At 51.3% G+C, this 9,742-nt stretch overlaps 1 protein-coding gene across 1 annotated transcript; it reads left to right on the top strand.

Moving 5' to 3' along the window:
* The first annotated feature begins 7,424 nt into the window (after positions 1–7,424).
* On the top strand, positions 7,425–8,977 carry LOC119112581 (tropomyosin-1, isoforms 33/34). Its single transcript, XM_037236798.1, has one exon. The coding sequence runs from the start codon at positions 7,466–7,468 to the stop codon at positions 8,735–8,737; it is 1,272 nt and encodes a 423-aa protein (XP_037092693.1). The 5' UTR covers positions 7,425–7,465; the 3' UTR covers positions 8,738–8,977.
* The last annotated feature ends 765 nt before the right edge of the window (positions 8,978–9,742 follow it).

The following is a 9,742-nucleotide window of genomic DNA, read 5'->3' on the forward strand; positions in this document are numbered from 1 at the left end:
CGTCCAAATGCACACAATTCGATGATGCAGGGAAAACATGTTGTTACGGGTTCGAATAGGGAATACCGGAATAGGTTTTAACGTTCGACCCATGGACACCAGTTGTCATATCCGTGCTCACATCAACCTATGAATTGCGTCTGCTTGTGCAGAACACATTACTTACTGAGACACGAGATATTTACGTCAGATGCCCACCTGCCTGAAGTATATCCTTTCCGCAGAGACGGCAGCGTTTATCAGTTGGTTAATCATCGCCGATACGTGTCCTTGGGTGGTATGCGATCAAGGGCGTCGCCACCAGATGCTCGTGTTTCGGGCAAGGGCGGAGCACAGTGGGCAGCTTTGGCCGTCCGCTGCACGCGACGCCATGGGCGCTGTCGATTTCGTGTGGCAAATTCCAGGCCTATCGCTGGACGCGTTCCTGCTCGCCGCGGTGGCACCAGCTGTAGCCACCGTGGCTGTCTCCGGTCGGGGCGGCCTGCTGGAGGGCATTGCCGCTGCTCCGTCCGCGCCTCGCATCGTCACAGGCTCGACATCGGGCTCGCCCCTGGCTGCGTTTCGGCTACGGGCGCCTCAACTGCGAGGCTTGCTGGACAGGGCCACCTTCCTCAGCGGCCCGACTGATCCCCGCCGGCCGGTGCTAAGCCGCTCCGACGGGACGGCCGCCGGAGCCGCGTCCAAATGCAGAACAGCGCTGTTGCATTGGTGTGCACTCTTGACAGTTCACCTGTATCTTTCTAAGAACGGCCCTCGCCTTACACGGAGACCGTCCGGCGGCGGTGCACAGAGGCTGAAGCAGACTACCACAAAAGTACGACCTTGCCTCGGAGGACGAAACGTCTTACATTCAACCACGCAAACCGGCACAAGGAGGCGCTTAGGCGATTGCAAGGGGATGGAACACGGGCCCTGTCCTTCACCGGGAACAATTAGAAATGGCGTCCAAAGGGCACCTTCGAACATTTAAACTAGATGGATCTTTTCTACCCAAAGCTAAAAGTTCGCGCGTACCTCTCCCAGCACTTGCGTGTTATAAACGGGTGTGCACCTCTCCCAGTATGTGCGTGTTATTAATGGAGTGTCCCAATAACCTATCGGTAGAGGTCACCAGTGCATTCACTGATCACCGAATACCAAGTCTTTAACACCCTAATGTACATACTTTTGTAGACATAAAAAATATATAAGTACCGAGTTCAATTAGATTTAGGCTTGCATGACGCAATCGAGGCGCTGCACGCGTCATTGTCCACCGATATCTGCGCTGTTGGCCAACAGCCTTCAAATGCTAATGCGTTTGACTGTCGTCAGCAACTAAAGCAGAGCTCTAAAAAAGTTTTGTTGACTTTCGCAACGCCTGCCTGATTTTGACACAAAGTTATGCCGGAGAGGATAAAACTGGCTTGTTTTGGGTGGAAGCACTGCAGTGACCTTAAAATTTTAAGCTAGGCTTAACACGCGCTAGAAAGAGGGATCAATGTCATCCTCCCCCAACGTTTCCTGAATTATTTTCGAACTGCGCCGCTTAGCCGAACAAAATTTTGCATAGCTGTAGAACATTAACGAGCGGTTCGTTTGGAGTCAAAAGTTTACATGAACATTGTAAGGTCGCTGACCTAGACAGTTTAAAGTCAGGCCATGAATTCAGCGAAGACGATTCCTAGGGAGACGTTGAATCTGATGCAATAATGGAGTGTTAGACGATCCCACACGCTCTGAGGTAGTTTCTTAAGCAATACATTAGTTGGACGAATGAATGCTATTGACCTAGGACCAAGTATGAAAGTCAGGAGCAGGTCAAAACCGACGTGTTTTTATTGCTTTAGAGCTTGCTGTATGGAGTAGTTTCTGGTGCTCATTTCGAATTTATTGATTGCAGGAACCGCATTATGCATCTTCCATAGACTTCTTAAAAGTCAGGGTATGTCACCGACCCAAGATGATTGAGGTTAACATTTTGTTAGAAACATACGCCTGGCGTAATTTTGGACGTGTATTCACATGCAAAACCCTTTACAGTTCCCGTTACTTTGGTCAACATGACCTCCGAAAGGTCAAACAAGGTCACTGACCTGAAATGAGCACCAGTGATGCGTTGCATAGAACAGATATCTGGTGCTGAGACACTTTGGACACCAATTTGAAGTTTGACCTTGTTTGACCTTACTTGACCCAAGTCATGACCTAGGGATCCCAAATTTTGACAAAAATGAGTTCACGTACAGGCAGCTCACAACATACCCTGTGAATGTGGTGTACCTAGCTCTTTTTATGTCTGAGAATTCAGGGGGAACGAATGAACCCCTCCCCCCCGAGCGAAGGATATTCAACGGTCACCCGGCTGGGGGTTAAGACTGGCAGCATGTCTATGTCATGTCTCTTGATGTGGCGCACGTTAACTTTTGAAGAAAAATGTTTGGTCTCTTTTGGCGGCCAAATGCGCCGCCGGTTTCCTTCCAAACTAAATTCAGCTTAGCTTGCTGAAGCTCCGCAGCACCGTTACGTGGTAAAATCCGGTTCCTCGGTACAGCCAGTCCTGAGCCGTGGGAAGCAAACAGGGGACGGTGAGCGTCCGGCGGAGTGGCAGCGGTCACACGTGGCTGCTAAACTGCCAGGTCCCGCGGAGTGGCAGCGGTCACACGTGACTGCTGAGCTACCAGGTCCCGCAGAGTGGCAGCGGCCACACGTGGCTGCTAAGCTGCCTGCTACACTTTTATCTTCGCCGTGCCAGAACTCAACATCGCTTCACCATCGTTTAATTTGTTTAGAGCCCTGTTCCAGTGATCCAGCTTGATGGGCAAAAATTATAACAACTGATCTGTCTCCAAGCATAAACCAGTTAAATTTCGGCCGGGGCGCACGACCAGGGACATAAGCCCTGTGTGATAGCACGTGAGCCCTGTGTGATAGGGCATGAGCCATGTGTGACAAGACGTGAGCCTCGTGCGATAGGACGTGAGCCTTGTGTGATAGGATGTGAGTGTTGATGATGTGAAGTTCTGCTCTCTCAAGATAAACCTTGAAGGCAAAATTCAAGGTCAAATAACTATGACTTTGTTTCATGTCAACCCAAGGTCTCCAGCCGATTTTGGATTTTGAAGCGTCAGCATCTTCTTCGGCGCACAAACCTGAGTACGTTAAAAAGTTGTGACATCTCAAGATGAATTGCCAGCTGAACCTTTAAGAAGTCCTTCAGAGATCTGGATCTCCACGAGGCCGCTAGAATTTGCCCTGAATAGGATTCTAGCGCTTAGACACACTAATGAGGCAGGTAAACGTTCAGTGAAATTGAGCTCACCAACATTTTCCTAGAAACTGGTGGCCTTTAAATGCTCGGATTCATGACAGACGTTTGGATTGATAGTAGACTCTGTCGGCCTGCCAAGCTGGTCGGGACCTTTGGGTGAAATAAAGCACCCACATTTTCACTTCCTGCCTTGAAGATCGATCTCGAAAGTTCAGAGCTTTTCGGCGCACCCAGGCTTATGCCCTGGATAAGATTGCTATCCGAAATAAGTTGGCATCTTTTGGTTGAAAATGGTTTACGCAATTTAACCTTTTGTTCGTTACCTTGAAGGCTGATCTGAAGTGGTCATGACTTTTGACGGACGCTAGTTTATGCGCCGAAGAAGATTTTGATGTCGCTCTGTTTTGAACAAAGCTTAGTTAAAGGATGTCTCTAGTTCAGTACATCCCGCTGTATCTTCGACGGGGGCTCATTTGATGGGGTTAATGCTTACATATATATATATATATATATATATATATATATATATATATATATATATATGTGTGTGTGTGTGTGTGTGTGTGTGTGTGTGTGTGTGTGTGTGTGTGTGTTTTGGATATTGACTGCATCGAAGGAAAAACAATATCTAGCGGAAGATTTAACAGAAGAGCTTTGTATAGCTTAACCGGATTGAGTAGCATTTCCGATGCAAACAAAATACGCTTAATGCACCAGCGATTAGCATATGACTGTCAGTCACACATTACAAAATTTGTATGCTGACAGATCTAAATTTGACCCGCATTGTTGAATGTCGTTGAGTTTCCGTTCATTTGGTCTTCAAGTGACCTGGTAGAACACCCAATATTTGGAAAGAAAAAAACAGATAAACTATCTTGTATTATCTTCATAATTAACTATGCGATGCGTTTTCAATGCGATCGTAGGTAGTCACTAGCTAAATCACCAAATAAATCGCTAAATAAATGACTAGCCTCGGAGATACTAACCGGCACTTCGGTGTTTTGTCATTGGTTGGTTGACTCATTGCCGGAAAATGCACAATGGTAAGTATATTGGTGGCATTCACTTGTCATGCGTATTGCTGGATACAATGCACAAATTGGCATACAAGTGTGACATAAATCTCCCGACAACTTCAGCTTCCAAGAGTAAAACCCGCAGAGCAGGTTTCACTCTGAGAAGATTGAACTCTGAGATACAGCAGTGAGTTGCCCTGAGGCACAGTGATCTCATCTTGCGATGATAGAGATGCCATCCCGGAAATTGTATTAACATACGCTCGGGTGGGGGTCAAATGGTCCCCCCTCCGAAGGTTTTTCCGGGATGGTTTCCGAACAGCGCGGCGTAGTCGCGCCAAATTTGGCATAGTCGTAGACAATTGAATAGCAGGTCGTCAGGCACCTCAAATTTAGATGCGCCTTGTAAGGTCGCTGACCTATGGCAGGTCAAAGTCAGGTCATAGTTTCAGCAAAGTCAGTTTCTAGGGAATCGTTCAACCTGATCTGACAACGGAGTGTTAAACGACGTCATACATCTCTGAAATACTTTCTCAGGCAACACAACAATTGAATGAACAAATTAAATTGACCTAAGGCCAGGCATGACGGCCAGACCAAGGTCAAAATCAACCTGTTTTATTACTCTAGCGCTTGCTGTATTGGGTAGTTCCTGGTGCGCATTTCGCATTTATTGATAACAAAAACCGCACTATACACCTTCTTTAGACTTCTTAAAAGTCGGAATAGGTCACTGACTTAGAATGACCCAGGTCAACATTTTGTTTTTAGAACATACTGCGTAGCGTTATATTTGTAGCTTATCCAAATGCAAAACTCAGCGTGGTCCTGTGGGATTTTGGTCACCATGACCTTCAAAAGGTCAAACAATGTCACTGACCTGAGATGAGCATGTGCACTTTTGCTTAGTATAGTTATCTAGGTTCTAGGGGTCCTTTGAAGACCAGTCTGGAATTGACCTATGTCATATTGGTCATGGTTTAGGAACCTCAAACTTTGACCTACGTTAGTTCACGTACAGATCAGCTCACCCTGTGAGTTTGGTATTCCTAGCTCCCTTAGCTCCTGAGACCTCAGGGGTTCCAACTTAACCCCCACCCCCCACCCCCACCCGAGCCGTGGGTATCCAGCTGGCCGCCCGGGCGTGTTTTAAAGCTGAGCAAGTCGAATTGGCCTTCTGCTTCATTGTCCTCAAAGGTATTGCATTACAAGTACTCACCACTTCCCTCGTCTCATGTCGCTACTGCTATGGATCTCATCAGATTACCTACATATGTATATTATTAGTGCATGACCTTAACTCCAATCTATCACACATGCTTGCTTTTGATAGCTGGAGTTGGTGTGGCATGCATGCAACACTTATATCCCGCATTTTGCATTGTATCCAGCAATACACATGGCAAATGGCTGCTTTCAAGAGCACCTTTTTCAATATGATCTTACACTCGAGACCTTGCTGTGTGGGTTAGCTTCTGGAGCTCATTGTGATTCATTGATAACAAATTACCACAACAAACATCTTCCATGGGCTCCTTTAAGGTCAGTGTAAGTCACTGACCTCGAATAACCCACCTTAGCATTCTATTTTTGGGAGGAGCATACCGCCTGGCGTAAGACTTCACGCTTATTAAAATGCAAAATCAAACAAATGCCGTGGTATTTTAGTCACCATTACCTTCTAAAGATCAGACAAAGTCGTTGACTTGAAATGAACACCAGTGACCCTTTTGCCTAGGGCAGGTATCTAAGTTCTAGGCGTTTGCATGAGGGGGTCGGGTGGCACTTTGGACACCAATCTGGAGTTTGACCTTGTTTTGCCTTACGTGACCCGAAGGTCATGAGCTAAGAACTGAAAATCTCGACACAAGTGAGTTTACATACAGCCTTACTCACCCTGTGAGTTTGTCGTCTCTAACTCCGCTAGTTCTTGATATCTGAGGGGGTCAAATTAATCCCCGTGCTTGTCGTATTCAAGTGGGCACTCAGGCACGTGTTACCCGCAGCTCCTGGTATATTGAAAGTTGACAGCTCGGCAAAAGAACATTTAATTCACAATGCCGAACACAGGGATGCAGCTTCTTATTCAGTTGGGGGGGGGGGGGAGCCGCCCCTCCCCCCTTCAACTTTGTGGAGAGAGTGGGTCGAACCCGGGAGGAATCCCATTCGCTGGCGTTTGGAAGTTAGGTTGCGTCATTTTCCTTTCCTCTGCGTCCTCTTCTCAAACTAATTTTGCGGAAATGGCTAGCATCAGGTGTCATAAAATCTTCAATTGTGGGTTGATCGTGCCACAATTCGACATTGACTGATAACCTCTGTTAGCATGATAAACGGAATGGTTGTACAATCGTGCCACTCTCGAAACAAGACGAACGACAATGCGAGTCGAAGTAGGCCAAAAATTCGTCACACAATCTGGGATTAGTGAAGCTGTTGACGTGACTATGATGCCACTAATCTCATAAAACGGTGACTAATACAAAACCTAAACATCGCGAACTTTCAAGCAGCACTTTAAATGAGCGTCGATGTCAGTGTTGCTACGTTGCGCGCCGCCACTTCCGATGTGTGTTATTTGTAGCATATACACCGGCTCGTGTGCGCACACACTGAAGGGCCAGGACTTTCTTAAAAAAGTGACCCAGTATTCTCTTAGGAAGCTTGGGAATGTTTTTAAAAAATCAAAACAACTTTGAGCAAACACGATTAAGGGCGTCACGTCGTCATGGACCATGTCAACGGAGCTCCAGTTCTCAGTGTAAAACACCTCGATCCCTTGTAAAAAGCGTTTAAGAACCGGGACTGATGTCCGCGTCAGGCTCGTGACACCGATTACCCCGCACTCACCATCAGGGACAACGCGAGCACTGCGTGACTCCGGAACTCGAGCCGAATGCGCTTCCGACTGCTTGTGGACCACGTGCTCGGCTTTCCCGCGGGCGACGCGATCGGGGCCCCGGACGCGACAACTCTTGGCGGCCAGACCGTCAGCCGGGATGAGCGCGGCGGCATTCGGGGCGTTGCAACACCGCCCGGCCGCCCGGCAGAAAAATCGCCGGGGCGCCCTGGCGGCGGCAGATAAGTCCCGACGGCCAGCGCGCCGAGCCGTATAAAAGCCGCCCGCCTGCCGGCCTGGGCATCAGACTGCCTGATCCCGCCACCTGCATCACACCGCCGCCAGCAGCCCGCCATCATGAGGTGCCTGGTGCTCGTCTCCCTGCTCTGCTGTGCCGCGGCCTTCCCGCAGGACGCCATCGAAGGCTCGGACGCCATTGAGGCGGACCCGGTGCCGGATGTGGCGGCGCCTCGCGTGGCTGCGTCCCCGCGCACCTCCGTTCCCAACGTCGAGATCACGAGCCAGAACTTCGACACCGACGATGAGGGCAACTTCAGCTTCGACTTCGCCTCCAGCGACGGCACGACGGTTGAGGCCAACGGTGGGCCGAAGCGTATCGGTGACGGCGTCGGCACCGTCATGTCCGGCAGCTACTCGTATCAGGATCCCGACGGCCGGCGGGTGACCATCAGCTGGGTGGCGGACGAAAATGGCTTCCAGCCGACAGGCGATGCCATTCCCCAGCCGCCTGCCTACGTGGCCGAACTGGTCAGGAACGTCGACACCTTCGTCCCCCCGGCGCCGCCGCTGTCGGTCGGTCCCCGCTTCGGAGCCCCTCAGGCGTCCGAGCCCGTGGTGGAGGAGTTGGTCCAGGAAGAGCTTCCGTCAGCCGACCAGGCCGCTCCTGCCCCTGCTGCTGACGAGCCCGCCCCTGCTGCTGAGGAGGCTGCCGCTGCTCCTGAGGAGGTCGCCCCCGCCGTGGAGGTCGCCCCTGCTGCTGACGAGCCTGCCCTTGCTGCTGAGGAGGTCGCCCCTGCTGCCGAGGAGGTCGCCCCTGCTGCTGACGAGCCAGCCCCTGCTGTTGAGGAGGTCGCCCCTGCTGCTGACGAGCCTGCCCCTGCTGCTGAGGAGGTCGCCCCTGCCGTGGAGGTCGCCCCTGCTGCTGAGGAGGTCGCCCCTGCTGCTGACGAGCCTGCCCCTGCTGCTGAGGAGGTCGCCCCTGCTGCTGACGAGCTTGCCCCTGCTGCTGAGGAGGTCGCCCCTGCTGCTGACGAGCCTGCCCCTGCTGTTGAGGAGGTCGCCCCTGCCGTGGAGGTCGCCCCTGCCGTGGAGGTCGCTCCTGCTGCTGACGAGCCTGCTCCTGCTGCTGAGGAGGCCGCCCCTGCTGCTGACGAGCCTGCCCCTGCTGCTGACGAGCCTGCCCCTGCTGCTGACGAGCCTGCCCCTGCTGCTGACGAGTCTGCCCCTGCTGCTGATGAGCCTGCCCCTGCTGCTGACGAGCCTGCCCCTGCTGCTGACGAGCCTGCCCCTGCTGCTGATGAGCCTGCCCCTGCTGCTGACGAACCTGCCCCTGCTGCTGACGAGCCTGCCGCTGCTGCTGAAGAGGATGCGCCTGCTGAGGCTCCGTAGTTCCCCTCTTGCCTGTATAGCCGTCAAAGCCTTCCTGCGCCAGCTTTCTGCTCCCGTTTGCTGTTTTCACCACCCACTCGTCGCCGCCGATCAGCCACAACACGGACGTTGGCGATCAGCCCATGACTTTGCCACTCGAGAGCTGTGCGTATGTTTCTTTCATCGATTGTGCAGGTTTGGTGTGTTGTGTTATCGCGTGGTCATGTGCATAACGCAAGAATATATGCATCATTTGGATGAATCCAGCGCTGTTACTCAGATATGGGGCGCGAAGAGGATTGGGTCGAACCATACGTGCCTGAGAGGGCCTGAGCGAGCGCGGTATCCATGGCACATGCACCTCGCAGCACCACATTGCTATTTGAACTGGCAAGCAAAGACTATTAAAAAGTAAAGACTGAAGACAGGGAAAATGTACAATGCTGTTCCTGGCTGCTTTCCATGTCTACTGAGGTCTCTGCGGCTTCAACAAATGCGGCATGTAATTGAAAAACTGATGCGTCGTCTCCAAGCGCAGTTCAGTTGGTCGGCACTTGGCGGTATCGGCATGACGTGTTTGCCAAGCAAAACGAAATAGATAACCATGCCGTGTAAAGGCACTGGCACGGCCGCCGGCGGACAGGCTCGTACCTCCTTGGCCAGTGACCAGCTGGCCTTTCCATGCCATCTGAGGCAATCAACGCGGCCGTTTTGAGACTGGCAGCCGGGGCCAGCGGACGTAGAGGCCCACTTAGGAGGCATCTCACTCGTACGCGGAAAAGGAGAAGTTGTCGGGCGTGTCTCGAACAGAACAGAGACGGGACGACCAGCCTTGCACACATACCCGAACAGTCGAAAACATTTCACGCGCGGATGATGTCAAGACCAAGGTGTTCAAGAGCCAGTTGATGGGGCTAGGTACGCATCCTACACTGAGAGGTTCGCCTCCAGTTAACTAAAGGCCCGCCGGCACCAGCATCAGAAAATCAGAGACAACAATTTCCATCACTGATGATTATCTTTTAT

Source organism: Pollicipes pollicipes, unplaced genomic scaffold (genome assembly GCF_011947565.3).
Source record: "Pollicipes pollicipes isolate AB1234 unplaced genomic scaffold, Ppol_2.1 Scaffold_2555;HRSCAF=2994_pilon_pilon_pilon, whole genome shotgun sequence".
In the NCBI taxonomy this organism is placed as follows: domain Eukaryota; kingdom Metazoa; phylum Arthropoda; class Thecostraca; order Pollicipedomorpha; family Pollicipedidae; genus Pollicipes; species Pollicipes pollicipes.